This window comes from Thalassophryne amazonica, chromosome 15 (genome assembly GCF_902500255.1).
Source record: "Thalassophryne amazonica chromosome 15, fThaAma1.1, whole genome shotgun sequence".
Taxonomy (NCBI): Eukaryota; Metazoa; Chordata; class Actinopteri; order Batrachoidiformes; family Batrachoididae; genus Thalassophryne; species Thalassophryne amazonica.
The window spans coordinates 48,519,701-48,543,047 of record NC_047117.1 but is presented as its reverse complement, the minus strand read 5'-3'; the positions used below and the strand labels follow the sequence as shown (position 1 = coordinate 48,543,047).

The following is a 23,347-nucleotide window of genomic DNA, read 5'->3' as shown; positions in this document are numbered from 1 at the left end:
GAGGGGTCTGAAATTTTCATCTTAGGTGCATGTCCACTGTGAGAGACATAATTTTTAAAAAAAAAATCCGGAAATCACAATGTATGGTTTTTAATAATTTATTTGTATGTTACTGCTACAAGTAAGTATTTGAACACCTGTGAAAATCAATGTTAATATTTGGTACAGTAGCCTCTGTCTGCAATTACAGAGGTTAGACGCACTGCAGCAGGGATTTTGGTCCACTTCTTCATACAGATCTTCTCTAGATCTTTCAGGTTTGGAGTTTTAGCTCTTTTCTATCGAGTTCAGGTCTGGAGACTGGCCAGGCCACTCCAGGACCTTGAAATGCTTCTTACGGAGCCCTTCCTTAGTTGTCCTGGCTGTGTGTTTGGGGTCATTGTCATGCTGGAAGGCCCAGCCATGACCCATCTTCAATGCTCTCACTGAGGGAAGAGCACCCCAGAGTATGATGTTTCCACCCCCATGCTTCACGGTTGGGATGGTTTTCTTGGGGTTGTTCTCATCCTCTAAACATGGTAAGTGGAGCTGATTCCAAAAAGCTCCATTTTGGTCTCATCTGACCACATGACCTTCTCCTATGCCTCCTCTGGATCATCCAGATGGTCACTAGTGAACTTCAAACGGGCCTGGACATGTGCTGGTTTGAGCAGGGGGACCTCGCTGCCCTGCAGGATTTTAAACTATGACAGCATCATGTGTTACTAATGTAATCATTGTGACTGTGGTCCCAGCTCTCTTCAGATCATTGACCAGGTCTTCCTGTGTAGTTCTGAGCTTTCTCAGAATCATCCTTACCCCACAAAGTGAGATCTTGCATGGAATCCCAGACCGAGGGAGATTGACAGTCATCTTGTGTTTCTTTCACTTTCTAATAAATAATCATAACAGTTGTTGTCTTCTACCAAGCTGCTTGCCTGTTATCCTGTAGTCCATCCCAGCCTTGTGTAGGTCTAGTTTTGTCCCTGGTGTCCTTAGACAGCTCTTTGGTCTTGGCTATGGTGGACAGGTTGGAGTGTGATTGACTGAGTGTGTGAACAGGTGTCTTTTATACAGGTAACAAGTTCAAACAGGTGCAATTAATACAGGTAAAGAGTGCAGAATAAGAGGGCTTCTTAAAGAAAAATTAACAGGTCTGTGAGAGCCAGAATTCTTGCTAGTTGGTAGGTGGTCAAATACTTATTTGCAGCAGTAACATACAAATAAATTATTAAAAAAATCATACATTGTGATTTCCAGATTTTAACCGCAGGGTGTTCAAATACTTATTTTCCTCACTGTGTACACACACATACACACACAGCTTGTGCACTGTATACAAACACAGAAGAAGAAAAATAATATGGCAAACATGAAGTTAAAGCATGAGCAAAAGCTGAGATGTTGGTGTGGACTGACGCCAAAGTCTGTCCAACATGATGCAAAGAAATTATACCAAAAATTTCAACAGAAAATAAGAAGCTGCAATTCAGCATGGTACTACGATTTTCTTCTTCTTCTGATTCTACTTGGAGCAGAGGATTTGTTTTACATAAGCAGCAAGTTTACCAGATTCAACACCATGGAACAGGAATCAGTTCCCTCATGTGGAACCTGCTTCATCACAAAGTCAGAACTTAAACAGTAAAACAACGGCACTCTCAATGAGTGACTTAAAGTGAGTCACTCATTGACAAAGTACTTGCCTTGGCAAAAGTAATCTGAGATACTTTTGTACCAGTTTTGCTGAGTTAAGAGGTGCAGCAGCAGCCACGGCATTCTTTCCAAATGACCTGCGTCTTGTCAAGTTTCCCATCTTTTTTTTGAAGCCAAAATATCTCCAAACACCTGATTTAAATGCTTTAGGTGCGTCATAAATCTCCTACAACTGCTTGCGGTGTTGTCGCAGGCCTCCATTTTTTGCAGTAGAAATCTGCTTTTGGGCCTCCGTCAAAGCAATGATGGTGCATTCAATGTGCCTCAGGGGGAAAATAAACAAATAAATAAAATTGATGCAAGCACGCAGCGGTACATCACGATTTCACCGGTCAACTGAATTGAAGCACACTGAATGAATCGATACTCGCATCGCGCACCTTTGTATCTAGATACAGATTCGTAGCGATTAATATCCACATCCCTAATGTATACACACACATACACACACCCCTGCGTACACGCACCACCTCTCACTTCCTTGTAGTTTTCCTCACTTGTTTTCCACCCCCGGGTTATTGTGTTCACTGGGGTTTGTTTCCTTTGGTGTGCACTTCCCTTGGGCTCTGGTGCTGCCTTCATGGTCTGTGGTTATTTTCAGTTTCTGTTCATCATTTGCACCTGTGGTCATTGACCAGCCGTCACTCATTCCCTTAATTATGTAGCAGAGGTTAAAAGCGCATTCTTCCTTTCACTTTCCGCCAGATAAGTCATTTGACTGTTAATCTTACTGTCACTTGCACTTAGGCTTCTTGTGTTTCTCTGACCTTACTGATTTTTGACTAGTCATTGTTTTTGTACTGATGTGTGTTCAATCCTGTGCTCTTTTGTGTGCAGACTAATGACTGAATTCTGATTACGAGCTGCATGTCATTTTGGATTCTGGATTCCTGCATACTGAACAGGACTTTCTTTTTTCCCTTAAGAATTGCCTAGCAGGCTAAGTACTTTGGGTCATCTGTGAGATATTTTACTGTGCCAACTACATGTGCTGGTCTTGTTATAATTTTCCCTTTTTATTACAATCCTGAGTGTCCTTCCGCTTGGGAACACTGACAGGTACAGGACAAAAACTCCAGCCTCCAAAACAACTTAATCAGTGTGTGTACCTTTCTTTGGCAGGCCTCTGCCCTTGCCAAGTCGGGACTTTCTGTCCAGCAGCTTGCTCTTTGGGCTTGTGGGTGCTGCTGAGGAACCCCTGACAACTTCCCCGTTGTCACTGAGGGAGTCCCCCCTGCCAGAATCCCTGGAGGAGTTCTTTCTCAGCCTCCGCTTGGCTTTTGCCTTGAGACGTGCCTCATGGACTGTGTTGCTGGAAACAGAGAGCCAATTGCCATTGATCTCTTTGTTGAGGTTCTTGTTGGACACCATCACTCCTCCATTGTCTTCTTCACAAGATGCAAAGGAATCGCTCAAGTCGTCAGCCTCTGTTAGATGACAGGAAACAGAAATGGTTACGGGTCGGTCACAATCAAGGCTATAGATACAAAATACAGATGTTATCATATCAGAAACACTAAATCATATGTCATGAAGATGTACCTTTGCTTTCAGCATCTGCATATGAAAAAAAACTTCATGTTACCGAAAAAATGGTTTGATTAATCCTAACATTTAACAAGTTATGACCAGAAACGTGGTGCATTTTTAAATGAAATTAGGCGTTATTCTGTGTCACTTTAAAATTGATGCAGCATGTTTTATTGTACAACAATAAAGGTGTGGTAGTCTTTTATGTAAATGTTTTTCTATGATATAAACAAATATCTGTTTTCTATTTTCAGAAAATTTCATCAATTTCAGGTGTCCCGAGAGACAGCTACATAGTTTTACAGAAATGAGTTACACTGTTGTAAAATTTCATTTTCAAGACAATACTGAATGGAAATGCTGAATGAAAACAATAAAAAGTCATCCTTTGGTCTTTAAATAATGTTATTTGAAGTCACAATGGGTGTCTAAAAAAATAAACAAAAAGATTTAATGTGGCCAGAGCAATATTTTGTTTTTGGTGATGATCGCACTGCATGGTCTCAGATGTTCAGAAAATCCTGTAGAGTCCGTGACATATTTAAAAATAATAGCATGATAAATGTAACTTAGGTAGTTTTATTGTCCTATGTTAGGATAATTAGAGGATATAAGTTGAATGGAATAAATAATTAAGTCCTATACCTGTTATGATGAAGGCTATAGGTAGCACCGTGTCACGGACTCTAAGTGTGTAGAGTCAGTGACATATAGTTTTAAAATAGTACATGGATGATTCTATGAGTATCCATGATAAAGTGCTCTATCTATATTGAAGAATACAGTTTGTTAAGCTTTATAACCAAAACATATACCAATTTTTTTAAGTAAATAGTAAAATAAATGACTCTTGTATTAAGGATATCCTTTCTATTGTAGAGTCTGTGATGGTCAAAATGTGACTTTGCCTCTTCGGCTTAATATTGTCACCAAAAAAAATTGGCTAGAGATACATGAATACAATTTTGGATTATATTGCACTAGACATTGGTCTTCATAATGTGTCTCAATTCAAAGAAAAATACTTTGATTTTTGTCTTAAGGTGACACACCTTAAGACACCTTGATTGTGACTGACCCGTTAAGTTATTTTTGGTTGACCAATTCTACAAAAGCAGAGTTTTCTATTTCACTGTCATGCACAATGTGTTTTTTTGTTTGTTTGTTTTTTTTTTTTTTTACACAAAACAAAATGACATAACAGCATAGTTTTAATTTGCCTGTGTTAGAAAGGACAGCAAAAGCTGAATTTTTGACATCTTGTTTTTAATCGGTCAGACTGCATGACCACTTGAAATCTAATCAACTAAATTTTTTTGTTTCTAAAGGAAGCAGCAGCTAGACATGAAGCTTTCTGTATGAATATGCAGCACTGAGCACACACACCGAAGTGTGTTGCATGTACAGGTGCTCATGAAACAGTTGCATTGTCAGCATTTAATTGCAGGACATGGTACAATATTTGCCAGGTCATGGTCCACCTAGTGATTGCAGAGGGACATGAATGCATGTTTGACATTTAATTGCACAGGAACACAAGTCCTATTGCAAGGTGCACAGAGCAACTACATCATAAAGGTGCAGCTTCTTGACATAAGGCCAGAATGCAATATTTCAAGCATGTTCAAAGTGTCTGCAATGCGACTGGTGCTGTATTTCCCATATTACACCATAATATGCATTGCAAGGTGACACACAGCTGTTATTACAAGCAGCGGCATACATACAGGGCTGCACAGGTGTGTACATATATTTGGAAAACTGAAGCAACCAAAAGTAAAAACATAATGATGCACTTACCTGTGCCGGAGCACAGCTGCTGCAGAGGTGCACGCTGTAATGTGTGTGTTGTGCTCTGCGTTTCCTCTTAAATATATTTTGGCATTCCCGGTTAAAATTCCACCCCAGCCCGTTTCTCCATGTAATGTGGAGTCGTGTCAGGAGAGCATCCAGCGTAAAACTTGTGCCAATTCAACATGCAAATCCACATCTCATCTGTTGTAGCGACCCTAAATGAAAACAAGGGAGCAGCTAAAGGGACTTACTTTTATTCATGCCATACTGTGTTATGTTGACAAGGCACAATAGCATCATAGAATTATGCATTGAATTTCTGGCTTTAGACCAGAGCCTGAAGAGTTTAGAGACAGTTTTTAAAAGGGACTTGAATTTTTTCAGGTAGTAGGGGCACATTTAGTACCAATTACTGCCTTGTAGGTAAGCAGCAGCAAGTTACTGGAAGCCTGTGGAGTGAAATAAATAGTAATGCAGTGTAAGCTTTTGGTTGACCCGAGACATGCTGCTGCATTCTGGATCATCCTCTTAGGGGGAATGTGCAAAGTGCATGATACAAAACCTGCAAGTAACACTGCAGGAGAGGAGGCATTCACCAATTTAATTTTAAAAAGCCTCTCTCTGCAATATTTTGGAATATTTCTAAGAATCCAGGATGTTGAGGTTCAACAATAAAATGCAAAAAGTCTCAATAACAAGACACGAATGTGTATATGACCTTTTCCATTTTAGACTTTGACCATGAAAGTGGGTTAAGGAGTGCGTTAAAAGTAAAAGATTTGTTTTGTTGCATTAGTTGCATTGCTCATTTTGTCATATATGTAAAGAAATTTGACATATTGCTGAAGAAGTTGTGCAAATTGAGATTAGTAGGGTCCCTGGACGTGAAGCCCTTATTTTCTGGATCTGTAAACATCTGTCAAATTGAAGACCTCATTAAATGAGATTGATGTTTAAAAAAAAAATCTAAGTAATTCAAATAGTGCACCTGAAATCATATGTGTCACACAGAAAATTGTCCACAAATGGAAAGTTGACCAGACTTGTTGTAAAGTTTCAGTCCTTACATGAATACTGCAGTTTGTCAGATTACCAGTTGGCTACATAATCATTTCCCTTTTGCGCACCACCACAATGGATTTGATATGAAACAAGATGGGCTTGTAGTGTTGACTTTAGGGATATCATGATCCTAGAGAAAACAGCTAAGTGGATTACAACTTGGCTTGTCCAATATGATATGATCCAAAATCTACCTTCTATTCCCACTTATGCTACTCATCTGTGTTACTGGACATTTCATCTTCATTGTCCCAATCCACAAACTTTAAATGAGTATTTGTCTTGGCTGGGGAAGTAACCTGCATCAAATGAGCATCCCATTCAGGGCGAGCCATTGATGCTCATCCACTTCACACTACAAAATCTTGAGATGAGCACCGGCATCAACCCCTAAAATGCAAATCATGAATTCTGCAAACCGTTAATTGCAATATGTTAATACTAAAAAATATCTCCCGAAATGTGGACGTGGGTCTCGCAAAACGTGAATAGCATTCATGATACATACTTTTTTTTTTTCGGTCAAAGTAGTTTCAAATTTCAGTTTACGGATCAATTATTTCAGGAAATTTTGACTGCAAATCCTATCGCCACAAAAACTTTGTTTTTTTTTTGGGTGGGGTCACTACAGTTGGTGAGGCAGTGAGGTGAGTCCCGAGCGGGCTCTCGCTTCTGGTGTCAAGCGCCCGGGCCTGCTGTGCGTGATCTGCGCTGGGGACAGTGACAGATGTGGAGTTTGACTGGGACAGTCCACCTGTCAAACAGTAACACAGGTGTCAAACTAAGGGAGAACAGAAACCTCCACTGGAGACTCCGGTAAAGTTAGAAAACTATTCACAGATTCAAAGTTAACGGCTCAAGAAAGCTTAAGAGAAATCTTGTAGAAAAACAAACAGCACGAGTTTATAACCTCAGGAAGGTACACATTGAGCTACAACCTTATTTTTATCCATATGAGCCATCCTCTGAGCTCAAAAGATAACACTGATCTGAACGAGCAGGCGGCTGAGAAATGGAAGCATAGGGACCGTCTACAAAGTGCAAAAATGAAAAGAGAAACCAGAAAAATATTTAAGAAATTCATTGGTATAAGGTATGGTGTCACCAAATTCACTGAACACATTAATGGTCTCCTGCTGGTTATACTACAGCACTCAGTTTGGAAAAATGCCTTTTTGAAAAATTTAAGGGATTTTTTTCATTGTTTAAATTTTCAATTGTGTCATTGTTATAAGGTGTAGTGACAAAATAATAGCACTCAATCTGGAAAAATGTACAAAAATGTAATTTTTGTGTTTTTTTTAATCACTAAAATAAGTAATAAAATGACAATTACTGAAAGCTTCATGTCCTTTTCCCAAGTAGATGCACTGGAACACATTTAGATAGGATGTAGAACGCAGCATAAAGTGCAAGAGACAGAATGCATCTGATTGGCTGGTAGTCATCATGTGACAATCCCCTTGCCATTGAGCATAGCCCTAGCACTAACTTGACTAGGAGACTATAAGTTCTTCCCCAGTATATACAAACATTTGTTTTACCTCAGTCCCTGTCTCTTCCTGTTCCTGTAGAATTCATGTTTTGGGAAGGCCGTGGCTATTCGCATGGCGGCCGTGTCCATAACTCTCATTTGGCTATACGCACGGCAAGACTGTGGTACGTATATTCACACAGCAAGACTGGTGGTAAAACTTGGAACTACTTGTATAAACATACATATTGCATTCAAGATGCCCTAACTCTAATATTTTTCGATTTTTTTTTTTTTTTTTTTTTTTTTAAATTCGGCCGTGTCATGTGTCCACATTTCACTATTCGCAGGGCAACACTCTGGTGGCAAAACTTGGAACTACTTGTATAAACAAACATACTGCATTCAAGTCTGGGGGCTGGGGTCCAGAGGCAAAATTAGAAAAACCATGTCATTGTCCAAATAATAGCTACGCAACTGTGTTGTCAAGATGATTTACAGTGTGAGTGTGTGTGTGTGTGTGTGTGTGGGGGGGATCACTAAAAATGAAGAAATGAGCAAAACATCGCCAAATACATCACATCGAAACAAACCACTTCCGCATGAATAAGCCCCCGTGTCCCACATCCGATTCAGCTGACGAAGCGTTTACATTCACACTCACCCACGGGGTTCGCGTTCAGCCAGGCCTCGCAGTCAGTTGCCATGTTTTACAGCAGCATATATCTTTGTGGAAAAAAACAAAAAACAAAACATACAGCACAGGGAACCTGTGGGAGTGAAAGGGACAGATAAATTTCACACATCGACGTTTGACAACGCGTCCAAACGGTAGCGACAGTGAACGTCCCCCTCCCCCTCCATTCAAAGTCACTCTGTTGACAAACAATGGCTGACGCTGCCAAAAAGCGTCGAAAGACTGTATACATGCTTCTAACGCTATCAAAACAACCGCTATCAGAATAAAAATACCAATGCACAGGTTTTGTTTTTCCTGAACCAGTGTACGTGCTGCAAAAAGCCTAAACGCACCAAGAAAAAAACAAAATCACATTCCGCGTACTTCGACAGCTGCACGAACGTCTGTAAACCATATCGACAATCTCGTTTCAGTGTTGTTATTGATGACATGAAATATGTAGTTTAATGTGAATTACTCTTGTCACTCACCGTCAGCAGCGTCGAAGCTACACACAATGACGCTGATGGTTTTAATATCTACCCAACAACAGTAACGCACAATACTGTATTTCCTTTAACTGATTGGCTGCAAAGACGTGGGTTCGTTGTACAAAGAACCAATGAAAATATGTAACTGGATTTTCTTCTCGCAATTTCTGTTGTCACTGCGGGTAGTGCTGCCCCCTGTCGTTTATAATCAAATATCTAAATTAAATATCTTTTAAACAGACATTTGAAAGAGTTCTTCATAAGAAATTAAAGATTTAGGGCTTTCTCCCACTGTGCCATGTGAGATTAGACAATCACAAAAATCAAGAATAAAAGGCATTCCCCCCACTGTCTATAATTAGACAATCAAAGGCATGATTTTCAAAACAATTTCAATAAACGATTTCTGGTTTATATTTTAACTCTGTTTATTTGTTGGTTTGTGTATTATGGAAACAATTTACGATTTAAAAACAATTCTACATGAAAATAGAGTTTTTGTTTGATAGATAGATAGATAGATAGATAGATAGATAGATAGATAGATAGATAGATAGATAGATAGATAGATAGATAGATAGATAGATAGATAGAGTGCACCCGGAAAGTATTCACAACGCTTCACTTTTCCATATTTTGTCATGTTACAGCTTTATTCCAAAATGGATGAAATTAATTTTTTTTTCCTCAAAATTCTACACACAATACTCCAAAATGACAATGTGAAAAAAAAAATATTTTTTTGATTTTTTGCAAATTTCTGAAAAAAATAAAAAATAAAAAACCTCTAAGAAATCACACATATATAAGTATTCGCAGCCTTCACAGCCAGGTGCATCCTGTTTCCACTGATCATCCTTGAGATGGTCCTACAGTTTAACTGGAGTTCACCTGGGGTAAATTCAGTTGATTGGACATGATTTGGAAAAGCACACATCTCTTTACATATAAGGTGACGGTCCCACAGTTGACAGTGCACAAGGTTGCGTAGGATTACTTTGAAATGTAATCCAAATGTAATCAGATTACAAGTTATCCAAATGTATGTACATACATACATGTAATCCACATGTATTCTTTCAAAGTAATCCTACCCAACCTTGATGTCAGTGCATGTCAGAGTACAAATCAACCATGAAGTCAAAGGGATTATCTGTAGACCTCCATGACAGGATTAACTCAAGGCACAAATCTAGGGAAGAGTACAGAAACATTTCTGATGCTCTGGATGCACTGAAGATAGATAGAATGATAGACTGAACAACACTTTTGTTTTTGCTATCAGTTTTCTTGAGCTGAACTCAAAGATCTAAAACATTTTCTATACATACAAAAGACCTATTTCTCTCAAATATTTTTCACAGATCTGTCTAAATCTGTTAGTGAGCACTTCTCCTGTGCAGAGATAATCCATCCCTCCTCACAGGTGTGGCATATCAAGATGCTGATTACATAGTATGATTATTGCACAGGTGTGCCACAATTAAAGGCCACTCTAAAATGTTCAGTTTTATCACACAACACAATGCCGCAGCTGTCGCAAGTTTTGAGGGAGAGTGGAACTGGCATGCTGACTGTAGGAATGTCCACCAGAGCTGTTGCCCATAAACTGAATGTTCATTTCTCTACCACAAGCCGTCTCCAAAGGTGTTTCAATGAATTTGGCAGTACATCCAACCGGCCTCACAACCGCAGACCACAAGTAACCACACCAGCCCAGGACTTCCACATCCAGCATGTTCAACTCCAAGATGGTCTGAGACCAGCCACCCTGAGAGCTGCTGCAACAATCGGTTTGCCGTACCAAAAAATTTGTGCAGAAGCTGTCACAAACCATCTCTGGGAAGTTCATCTGCATGCTAGTTGTCCTTATCGGGGTCTTGACCTGACTGCAGTTTGTCGTAGTAACCGACTTGAGTGGGTAAATGCTCACATTCAATGGCGTCTGGCTGCTGATCAACTCTATGCGAAAGAGATGTGTTGCACTGGGTGAGGCAAATGGTGGTCACACCACATACTAACTAGTTTTCACACAGCCATTTTCAGATCTCTCCAGAGATGCTCAGTTGGATTCAGGTCTGGGCTCTGGCTTGGCCACTCAAGGTCATTCACAGAGTTGTCCTGAAGCCAGTCCTTGGACATCTTGGCCATGTGCTTAGGGTCATTGCCCTGCTAAAAGATGAACTGTCACCCCAGTCTGAGGTCAAGAACGCTTTGAAGCAGGTTTTCAACCAGGATGTGTCTGGTTGTTTAAATGGTGCAGCCCACGGGACCATGCAGGGCAGCTCCCGTTGGCCCTTTCCTAAGTCAGTCCTAGAGCTGACCGTATACTTTGTTTTGAACTAGGGTATGGAGGGTAGGGATTAGTGTGTGGGTTCTGCTGCTGTTTTTTGAGCCCAGCAAGGGTCCTTCTGCTTGACCCATGTCCACCGGCTGCTTTAGAGAGTGATCTGAATGTCTGTTTCAAAGCCTGTCCATGTCTACCAAGGTGTTTCAGCAGCCTGATGGTGGAAGAAGCCACAAAGCCTCTGCATTCCACTTCAACCGGATAGTCTTTTGCATTCCATCCTCACTGTAGAGCGTCTGCTGCCAGTTCTGTGTAGTGCAGTTTCTTGTGCTTGTGGCCTCTTCGGTTGAACGCTCCCATGGAACTGTTAGCTCTATGATGTAAAGACTTCAGTGAGGGGGACCAAAGTACCAAGTCTGGCCTAAGATTGGTGGCTACAATCTCAGGTGGAAAGATTAATTGCTGGCCGATATCAACTACCATCTTCCAATCCTGGGCCATGGCTAGCTGTCCATCTTATGGTTTGGTAGGGGATGGTTGGAGTTTTTCTGTACTTCTCAGATGAAAGTTGGTGCCATGATGGAATTGGTTGTTGTCATTGGCAATGTGTTGATGGTATTCCTCTGCCATACTCTTGAGGACCTGGTTGTGTCTCCAGGTAGAGGGCAGAGGGCACAGGCTGGGTTCGCTCCTTACCACTGGTGGAAGTTTGTTGGAGAGGGGAGAAAATCATAGGTAGCTCTTATGATGAAGCTGATGTTGCTTGCCTCCATTTCCCAGAGCTCCCTACAGGTGAGCTTTCTCTTCTCCAGGCCTTCCCACCTCATCCATTGTCCCTGCTTTCAGCCTCCTCCACCACCATTTTCCTCCTCTTTGATATGCAGGCCTTGTGCCAAGTTGGTTTACTTGTTGCAAGACCAAAGCCTCCTTTTCCCAGTTGGACATGCCCCACGATGTCTTTGTGCCTCAGGGCTGATATAGCTCGCTGCACTGCATCAGATAGTGTCCATTTTGGTCCAGCTATTAAGGGTGGTGCAGCATTGCTGATGGTCTGGTCTCTACAGAGTCCTTCAAAGTCATCTGGAGTCTCACTTTAGAGTGTTTGTACTCTTCAGTGAGGCTCGTGATGGGCAGTTCGAGGACCCCTTTGCCATAGAGGCTGATGTTAGTCAGACAGTGTGGGACCCTGAGCCATTTCACATATGAAGTCATGTTTCACTCCATCTTTTCCACAGTTGTTGGGACCTTGTAGATAGTGAGTGGCACCAAGGAAGATAACGAAGAATATATTTTCTGAACTGAAAATTTATTGCTTTTTTTTGTCTTGCCACTGTCATCTGTTTGATAGTTAGCAGGCTATACATTATGAATGGATATTGATTGGCCTTTGTCTGCACAAAAAAATTCTTCAGTGTTTATTTGACGTGAATGCTAGAGTTAATAAATATATTAACTCTTAAGCAGTATTAACTTTGTGACACTCACAAGGTTTACAACACATAAAAGTGCATTTTCAATACAGTACTTTAACATTGCTCATATTTAAAAGTGTAATTATTTTGGCATTTATTAAAATAACACACATTGGCTACACATCAGGATGGAACCAACAACCCATTGGCTCTATCGCCACTGTCATAGCTCCACCATCCAAAACTCACAACGTGCAACATGAAGTTTTGATCACTTGTCACTGAGCTAACAGCAGCGGTAGACAGAGTATGTTACTGAATTAACAAGAAGTACTGCTAAACTCCTAAAATAATACTCAAGTAAAAGTATTGGTGTTAAAGAAGTACTTCATTAAAAGTACAAAGTAATCTAAAAAATGACTGAGCACTGCTTAATTTTTAGCCATTGATATTTAATGATTTATAACCATTGAATCAAATTGGAGAGCCATGTGGAAAAATGCTACTTTCAAAAAAACAAAACAAAACAAAAAACAACACATTTCTACCTTACTGATGAAGAATAGCCTATAAATGGCTCAAACTCAATTTGTCTTCTAAACAAATAAACACTTACTGTATTTTCCAGACTGTAAAGCCACTTTTTTTTCTAGTTTGGGAGGTCCTGCGATGTATATAATGAAAAAAAAAATCATACATATGTTATTAATAGTATTAATATTATAAGTAGCATGTTGCCCGCGGGGAGCCACAGGCTCTAGATTGGGTAGAGTTTCTAAAATAGGTAAAACATTTTTCAAGGGTGGCAATAAATTATGCAAAGTTTCTACAATGAGTTGGAATGGCGTGTGAGTCCAGAATGTTTTTAGAACTTTAGACTTCAACCGTTTTTAGAGGAAAAACTCAACCATTTTATTTCTTGTTAATTACATATTTTTTAATGTTAATTTACTGTCTTAGTGTATTTGTAAACTGTTTAGGTTCTTATTATCATATATCTGTATTATTATTATTATTATTATTATTATTTTATTACTTTTATTTTGTCATTTGAATTTTAAATGGACCACAATGGAAATACAGTAGTGTTCAGAATAATAGTAGTGCTATGTGACTAAAAAGATTAATCCAGGTTTTGAGTATATTTCTTATTGTTACATGGGAAACAAGGTACCAGTAGATTCAGTAGATTCTCACAAATCCAACAAGACCAAGCATTCATGATATGCACACTCTTAAGGCTATGAAATTGGGCTATTAGTAAAAAAAAAGTAGAAAAGGGGGTGTTCACAATAATAGTAGTGTGGCATTCAGTCAGTGAGTTCGTCAATTTTGTGGAACAAACAGGTGTGAATCAGGTGTCCCCTATTTAAGGATGAAGCCAGCACCTGTTGAACATGCTTTTCTCTTTGAAAGCCTGAGGAAAATGGGACGTTCAAGACATTGTTCAGAAGAACAGCATAGTTTGATTAAAAAGTTGATTGGAGAGGGGAAAACGTATACGCAGGTGCAAAAAATTATATGCTGTTCATTTACAATGATCAAATCAATCAAAATCAAAATCAAAATAACTTTATTTATCCGTTAGGAACTTCCTTTGCAGACAGAGCGCCAGCACGAGCAGAAACACACATTTCATGCATAATAAAATTCCATAAAAATCAACACTTCATCAACACTTAATAAATATAATTACACAAACCAATAAAAGCCAAGCACAGCCTGCTCAAAAAACTAGTCACATTAGCTGCTGTTCATCAGGTGGATCGAGGTGGGCAGAAAACTGGAGGTGGCCCTCTTAGTCCTAAAAGGCAGGGACCTGAACCTACGACCTGATGGTAAAAAGGTGTAGTGCTGGTGCAGAGTGTGAGTGGGGTCTGTGGAGATCTGTGTGGCTTTCCTCACGACTCTGTGGTTATAGATGGAGGTAAGTGAGTCCTGCTGCTGTCCAATGATTTTGCTACTGATCTTGATGACTTTATTGAGAGTGTTACGATGGGTAAGACTGAGTGAACCAAACCAGGCTGTGATATTGAACGTGAGGATGGATTCTATGAAGCATTTATAAGAAACTGCAAGAATTGAGTGGTGATCCTGTAATTTGCGAAGTTTACGAAGGAAAAAAGACGTTGACATTTTGAGAAGATTTGTTCTGTATTGAGTTGAAATGTGAGTTTATCAATTATTGTACCTAAATATTTGTATGAGTGGACCTTTTCTATTGCTTCATTGTTAACTGTAAGTGTGGGAGTGGTGGAGTGTCCATGATGGAAAAGGACAACCATTTCCTTGGTCTTGGATACATTTAAATCCAGACAATTATCTCTGCACCACAGTGAAAAAGTATCCAGTTCAGCCTGTAAAAGTCCATCTGTGTTAGTGGAGTCCATGATAACAGTGTCATCAGAATATTTGATATATGTTATTCCAGGGGTAGTGCTCCTGCAGTCATTACTGTACAGAGTGAAGAGAAGTGGAGAGATGACTGAGCCCTAGGGTGAACCTGTGGATATTGTCCTGATCGAGCTGAGATGACCATTTACCCTGACCCTCTGTTCCCTCCTTGAGAGGAAGGAGAGAACCCAAAGGATGAGGTAAGGGTTAGTGACATGGGACTTGGGCTTTTCCAGGTGAGTGATGACACCATGCAGCAGGGTCAGCACTGCATCATCCACCCCTCTGTGTGGCCGGTATGCAAACTGGAGTGGGTCAGAATGCACACCAACATCGACCTGCAGCTGGGCCACGACGAGCCTCTCAAAGCTCTTCATGACCAGTGATGTCAGTGCTACAGGCCGATAGTCATTGCTGATAGTGGGGTTGCTCTTCTTTGCCACTGGACAGATGATGGAGGACTTCCAGAGGGAGGGGATGGAATGTTCAGCCAAGGAGCAGTTGAACAGTGTGCAGAGGACATCGGCCAACTGACCACTGCAGGTTTTAAGGAGGCGCCCGCAGATCTGATCTGGTCCAGGGGCCTTGTCCGGTTTTACCTGCCTCAGGGTGCGCTCCACATCACCAGGCAGTAGCTGCAGGTCAGGAGTAGTCTTGGCCATGGAGGAAAGCTGTGCAAAGAGCTCCTCCCTCTCCTGTGTGTAGTCTCCCTGATCAAATCTGCAGTAGAAGACGTTAAGGTCCTCAACCATATGCATACATACTTCTACCGGAAGTCCTGATAATGAGGAGGATGTGGGGAGGCCAGCCAGAGTTTTAACCCCCCGCCAGGCATCCTTGGCTTTGCCCCTTTGAAAGAGCCTCTCCACCTTATCCTTGTATATTCTTTGCACATCCCATAGTGTGCAGTCAAAACAGCCCTGAAGTTTTTCCTGCACCTCACAATCCCACTGTTTGACCTGTTTCTTAGCCACTCCCCCCTCTGTAACTTCGTGCGGTAAGATGAAATTAAGTGCAAAACATTATGGTCTGCAGTACTGAGTGGTGTTTTTTTTATAGGCTCTGTATCCGCCCTTTATATTACCATAGCAAAGGTCAATTGTTTTGTCGCCCCTGGTGGCACAGGTAACATACTGATGATAAGTGGGAAGAGTCTTACTAAGTCTGCAGCCATTAAAATCCTCTAAAACCAGCACAGGAGAGTTTGGTCATCTCCAATGCTTTAAAATGGACAAAAAACCAGAGACGTGTGGAAGAAAACGGAAAACAACCATCAAAATGGATAGAAGAATAACCAGAATGGCAAAGGCTCACCCATTGATCAGCTCCAGGATGATCAAAGACAGTCTGGAGTTACCTGTAAGTGCTGTGACAGTTAGAAGACACCTGTGTGAAGCTAATTTATTTGCAAGAATCCCCCGCAAAGTCCCTCTGTTAAATTAAAGACGTGCAGAAGAGGTTACAATTTGCCAAAGAACTTATCAACTGGCCTAAAGAGAAATGGAGGAATATTTTGTGGACTGATGAGAGTAAAATTGTTCTTTTTGGGTCCAAGGGCCGCAGACAGTTTGTGAGATGACCCCCAAACTCTGAATTCAAGCCACAGTTCACAGTGAAGACAGTGAAGCATGGTGGTGCAAGCATCATGATATGGGCATGTTTCTCCTACTATGGTGTTGGGCCTATATATCGCACACTAGGTATCATGGATCAGTTTGGATATGTCAAAATACTTGAAGAGGTCATGTTGCCTTATGCTGAAGAGGACATGCCCTTGAAATGGGTGTTTCAACAAGACAATGACCCCAAGCACACTAGTAAATGAGCAAAATCTTGGTTCCAAACCAACAAAATTAATGCCTCGCAGATGTGAAGAAATCATGAAAAACTGTGGTTATACAACTAAATGCTAGTTTAGTGATTCACAGGATTGCTAAAAACGCAGTTTGAACATAATACGTTTGAGTTTGTAGCATTAACAGCAGATGCTACTATTATTGTGAACACCCCCTTTTTAAATAGGGGACACCTGATTCACACGTTTGTTCCACAAAACTGACGAACTCACTGACTGAATGCCACACTACTATTATTGGGAACACCCCCTTTTCTACTTTTTTTTTTTACTAATAGCCCAATTTCATAGCCTTAAGAGTGTACATATCATGAATGCTTGGTGTTGTTGGATTTGTGAGAATCTACTGAATCTACTGGTACCTTGTTTCCCATGTAACAATAAAAAATATACTCAAAACCTGGATTAATCTTTTTAGTCACATAGCACTACTATTATTCTGAACACTACTGTAAGTGTTTTCAGTTTCTTGTGTCATCCATGTATTTTTAACGTATTTGCAATTATATTATGTACATCGAACTTACTAAATAAAATCACGCACGCATACACATACACATTTAGTATATAGACGATTTATTGCCCCCTGCTGGAGTGGTGTGTGAGTCCAGAATGTAATTATCAATGCCCATTCTTCACTGTTGCTATGTAATATCTGTAATTTTTCCAAAAATATTAGTCATATCAACATTCTGTTTTGGCGGTGTTCATCCTTGACCCAAAATATATAAGCATGCCAAACAGCAAATGTCAGCTCTCCCCATTTTGTCCATGATCAAAGCCATACACAAGCATACACATACACATACACATACACAGAGGCCACTTGGCTTTTAATATGTACATTCAGGTGTGTGACTTTTTAGGATAAAATCTGAAATGATTTCCTTCAATTACGTGTACCAGTCACATTACCAGTTCCTACATTTACCAGTTCATTTACATTTTCAGCCACATTTCCTTAGATTGCTCAGATATTTACTAATGCAAAAATATTATTGTAATACAGTTGTCTTTTTCTCTGCATGAAAAAGCTTCTTCATATTTTGTTCCTTGTGGACTGAGTCACTCCCCTGTGCAAAACAGCTGAGCCTAAGATTAAAATACATCTGAATCAGTTTTGACTAAAGCATCCATAATAATAGTAATTATGAAACACTTATTTTATTTTTTCAGACAGATCTTCACTCTCAAATGCCAGTTGCCAACAAAGACATTAGCAGCAGTGTTGGGGAAAGTAACTTTGGAAAGTTACTTCATTAGTTAGTCTATGCAGTTATATTTTACAGTTACTTCTTACATTTACTTCATTAGCAGCTGCGGACACCTTGTCGGCAGCTGCTGAATGTAATTAATAAAGTTACTCATAATCTAATTTGGTTATTTTTAAGATTTAGTACTCAGAAAAGTAACTATTAGTTACTTTGCTGATTAGTTACTTTTCTGATTGCTCAATTTTACGAGTAACCAAGTTAGATTACTCGTTACCTTATTAGTTACATTACTTATTAGTTGCAAGTTTTCTGCAGATTCTAATAAAGTAATTGCATAATGCTGCTAATGAAGTAACTGCATAAAGCACCTGTATAAAGCAACTAAAAAAGTAACTAAAAAAGTAACTTGTCAAAGTTATTTTCCACAACACTGATTAGCAGTAACTAATTACAAGTACTTGAGTATTTGTAATTTCTACTTCCACCCCTGGTTAATGGATAGTGTTAAAATAAATACAAGATAAATTACACCTGTAGAGCATTAAATCAGCATAATTAACGCTGAGGGAACAGCTTCAACACTGTGCATGGCCAAAAGAGATAAGATGATGCTTTCAGGATTAAAATTAACTGAAATATTTCACTCTGAGACTTTAAAACTCCAGTTTTTGCTGTGTACTGATGGTAGCGGTGTGTAATTATTTAACTGGGTTTGCCAGATTGATAATAAAATGGTGGTGTGATACCTGATCCAGATGACTAAAATAACATGATTGTTGTACCTCTATACACTTAACTGTGTTGTGAAGGTGTAGGAACATGGACCCACAACAGGGGGCGTTAAATGAACAGGCAATGGATAAGCCAAACAGTAACAATTTAATGTTGTAGTGCACAACGAAATACAGACAATCACAGTTTAGGTACCACCGAATTACAGATTTGAGTGAAGTGTGGGCAGGCTTGAGGATAGGAGACATCCGTCCTGAGCCGAGCCAGATCCCACACGGCCTTCACCGCCAACGGATCTGAAGAACACCGGAGCCGCCAAGTCCTGGGTCCCCAGGTGGTCACCGTCTCCCACTGTCAGACCTGGTACTGCTGGCAGAGAACAGAAAAACAGTAGTGATGAGTGTGAGTTCGCACACTCAGTAATCCCACAGTCTGTATTCTTTTGGGAGGGAGCACCTCCACCTCCAGTCACACACTCGTGCAGCTCCTGTCTAACCACTTATCTGGATGGAGTGTGGAGCGAAGCCGTCGCTGATCACACCTAACGTCAATCCAATGGATAAGGAACACCACAGGAATACGGCTGCAAAAAGAGTCCAGACTATAATGCAGTTTCACGTTCAGCAGAGAAACTACCTCTTCTGATAGCTGATTTCTCAGCGGGGAGGTGGAGTTGCAGTCCGGCCTTTATGGTGGTGGTGATGTGATGTGGATGAGTGACAGCTGGTGCTGATAACGAGTGACAACTGTCACTCCCGGGTGCTATGACGCCCTCTCATGCTTGAAGCCCGCACTTCAAGCAGGGCGCCATCTGGTGGTGGTGGGCCAGCAGTACCTCATCTTCAGCGGCCCACACAACAGGACCCCCCCCCTCAACGGGCGCCTCCTGGCGCCGGACCAGGCTTGTCTGGGTGCCGGGCGTAGAAATCGGCCAGGAGGGCCGGGTCCACGATGAAGCTCCTCTTCACCCAGGAGCGTTCTTTGGGTCCGTATCCTTCCCAGTCCACCAAATACTGGAATCCCCGACCCTTTCGACGAACGTCCAGGGGCACAGAGGGGAGAGGTGTGGCAGGGTTTGAGTCTGGAGACGTGGAATACCTGATGTATCCGCAGTGAAGCTGGCAGCTTCAGCTTCACTGCGGCTGGACTGAGGACCTTCACGATGGTGAAGGGTCCTATAAATCTGTCCTTAAGTTTCTGGGATTCCATTTGTAGATAGCCAAACCGCCTGCCCGGGCTGATACGTAGGGGCCGGGGCACACCGGCGGTCCGCATGGGCCTTAGCCCTCGTCCGGGCTTTGAGCAGGGCAGAGCGGGCGGTACGCCACACCCGATGGCACCTCCTCAGATGGGCCTGGACCGAGGGCACCCCGACCTCTCCCTCCACTAGCGGGAATAATGGGGGCTGGTACCCCAAACATACCTCGAAAGGGGAGAGGCCGGTGGCAGATGATACTTGGCTATTATGAGCGTACTCGATCCAGGCCAGATGGTCACTCCAGGCCGACGGGTGCGCGGAGGTCACGCAGCGGAGGGCCAGCTCCAAATCCTGATTCGTCCGCTCTGCCTGCCTGTTCGTCTGGGGATGGTACCTGGACGAGAGGCTTACGGTGGCCCCCAGTTCCCTGCAGAAACTCCTCCAGACCTGGGAGGAGAACTGAGGGCCACGATCTGAGACAATGTCCGATGGAATCCCATGCAGACGCACGACGTGGTGGACCAGGAGGTCTGCAGTCTCCTGGGCCGTCGGGAGCTTTGGGAGGGCCACGAAGTTCAGCAGAGAAACTACCTCTTCTGATAGCTGATTTCTCAGCGGGGAGGTGGAGTTGCAGTCCGGCCTTTATGGTGATGGTGATGTGATGTGGATGAGTGACAGCTGGTGCTGATAACGAGTGACAGCTGTCACTCCCGGTTGCTATGACGCCCTCTCATGCTTGAAGCCCGCACTTCAAGCAGGGCGCTATCTGGTGGTGGTGGGCCAGCAGTACCTCCTCTTCAGCGGCCCACACAACAAATTGAGAAGTTTCTCATCAAAGCATTCAGCCTAACTCCATCCTTTCTTCATGTTCACCTGGTGGAGAACCTTAGCCTGGGCTCTAAATGCCAACTAAATAGTCCTCAAGAAAGCCCAACAGTGTCTCTGTTATCTGTAAAGACTCAGATAAGTCTATTTCCCACCCACCATCCTCACCCCATTCTACAACAGGCCTATCGAGAGCGTCCTGAGCAGCTGCATCACTGCCTGTATTGCAAACTGCAACGGACAGTGAGGACAGCTGAGAAGGTCATCAGAGTATCTCTTCTCTCTGTCACATTCATGCTACACATGGCATCTGCAAATCCGTCAACATTGTGGCTTACCCCACACACCCCTCCCACAAACTCTTCGCCCCCCGGCCATCTGGCAAAAGGAACTGAAGCACTTGAACCCTCGTGACCAGACCGTAACATCCTGTAGTTTAATTCCTTGAGTCATCAGACTCTGATTACCCAGGCGTCCCACCCCCCACCCCTGCCTACACACACACACACACACACACACACACACACACACACCAATATTAAAAAATGTGCTATAGACAAAATACTGTACTGATGTTCTGTAATCTTGTTGCTAATACTGTACTTATCATTTTAAATGCATAATGCATTTGTATTATATATCCAGAATTCTACTTGTATATTTTTGTCTTTTTGCACATATGCCGTTGTATTTGCACTAGAATTGTGCAATAATTGTGCTGCTCTTTATTTACTGTGCACCGTTCTGCTTTCAGGAATGTCTTGCATTGTTTGCATTTTACATGCACTTTAATACAGCTTTCTGTGGGACTGGTCTTGTAAGCCTTGTGTAGAGTCCTGTGTGTTTTATTAGTATAATTTATTTATTTTTACTAAGGCCATCAAATATGGCCATCGGGTACTGTGAAGGCTTTGCGTCCGTCTGTCTGTGCTCAGCATAAATCCACTCCTATTACTGCCAGAGTCTTCAAATAAACAAGGAACATTTTTGGGCACAGAACATGGACAAGTTCAAAGATGACTAACCTTGACATATTTTAAGAGGTTAAAAAGTCACATTCTGTTTCTGTTCCATTTTGTTTTTCAGTGGCTGTGACAGTCAGAGTAGAGATGCACCGTGACATCAGTGGCTGTTGTCTCCAAAACCGCTTTGTTTTGTGTTTTTATATGTCTCTCATATATTATGTAAAAGCTAGTGAGAAATAAACACTTTGAAAATGCCTTTTTTGGAACCTAATAACACTCCTGAACTTATTTACAAGACATTTCATGGACGTTAGCATGGTGACATCACAGGATGGTAGCTAGGTGCAAAACTCCTTTTTGTTTGTGTGTAAATATATCCTCTTTGTCATATATTATGTAAATGCTCGTGAGAAATAAACACTTCTAAAACTGAAAATGTTGTTTTTCTAACCTGATAACACCTCTGTATGAAGGTTGAGTGGACAGAGACGTCTGGACACAAATGCAGGACTCAAACTCACAGCTCTGTAGTTTAAGATCATTTACTGGTTGGTAATGCAGGGTCTGGTACACAAAAAGGCAGTCCAAGATCAGCAAACAATAACATCAGGCGATAAGGTGTGGCCAAAAAAACAGGCAGTTGGTCAAAAAAAGACAATGTGGTAAGCAGGACTAGAAAAAGACATGGACAGAGCTGGAAGCAAAGGCATGAACCACAATGATCTGGCAGAGAACTAGTGCAAGCAGTGAAGCTTATATACACCCTGGTGATAAGCTTCAGATTGGAAACAGGTGTGTGGAAAGCTCCAGAACAGGGTGCACTGCCCATCACCAAGCACCAAGAGAGACAGACAAGAGAGATAGGGAAAGACAAATCCCAAACAGGAAAAACACAACAATAGAAAACACACACAGAAAAAACAAATCAAAACTAAACTAAGCAGACTACAACAGAACAAAACATGAGGCAAAAGTTCAGATCATGACAGTTCCCCACCCTCCTAACAGCCAACTCCAGATGGCCCAGGAGCATCAGGATGTTCTACACGGAAGGTCAGGGTCCAGAATGAAGCAGGAGGGGATCCAGGAGCATTCTTCAGGGCCGTACCCCTCCTAGTCCACCAGGTACTGCACCCCCCTCCCACGCCGCCAAGATCCCAAGAGGCGCTGTACAGAGAACTCAGGCCCATCCTCCTTTGTGCTCTCTGGCTGGTGCTGGATCAGCCAGAGAGCACAAAGAACTAGAATGTACAGGTTTAATGTGACTGACATGGAAAGTGGGGTGGATTTTCATGGACCTAGGAAGTTGTAAATGGACAGAAACAGGATTAACAATCCTGGAAATGGGGAAAGGGCCGACGAACCTGGTAGCAAGTTTCCTGGTGGGTACTTTGATGGGCAGGTGACGTGTGGAGAGACAAACCTTTTGACCTAGGCGTGGAGGACCTCTTCTAATCAGCTGGTGTCTTATAAGTGGCTGAGGCACGCTGGAGAGCCTGACGAGCAGCAGAGAATGAGGCTTAAGGCAGAAGGAACACAGGAGTTCAGGTCTGTGGGAGGAAATAGAGAAGGTTGAAAACCATGTACAATATGAAAAGGGGAGAAACCAGTTGAGGAGGACAGGCGGTATTTATGTGACAGTTCTATCCATACGAGTTGTGAGGGCCATGTAGCTGGGTTGCTGGAGGTGAGGATGCGTAGGCCCTTTTTGAGCTCTTGGTTAATTCTCTCTGTTTGTCT

General features: G+C 41.8%; 1 protein-coding gene across 1 annotated transcript in view; it reads right to left on the bottom strand.

The window, feature by feature from the left end:
- pdcd4b (programmed cell death 4b) overlaps positions 1–8,813 on the bottom strand; it is a 73,722-nt gene extending 64,909 nt beyond the window's left edge. The window contains exons 1-3 of the mRNA XM_034187303.1: positions 8,726–8,813; positions 8,220–8,325; positions 2,805–3,122 (exon numbers count right to left, since the gene is read on the bottom strand). Coding sequence (XP_034043194.1) covers positions 2,805–3,122; positions 8,220–8,262 — 361 coding nt within the window. The 5' untranslated portion in view covers positions 8,263–8,325; positions 8,726–8,813. The remainder of the gene's footprint in view (positions 1–2,804; positions 3,123–8,219; positions 8,326–8,725) is intronic.
- Between the last annotated feature and the right edge of the window lie 14,534 nt (positions 8,814–23,347).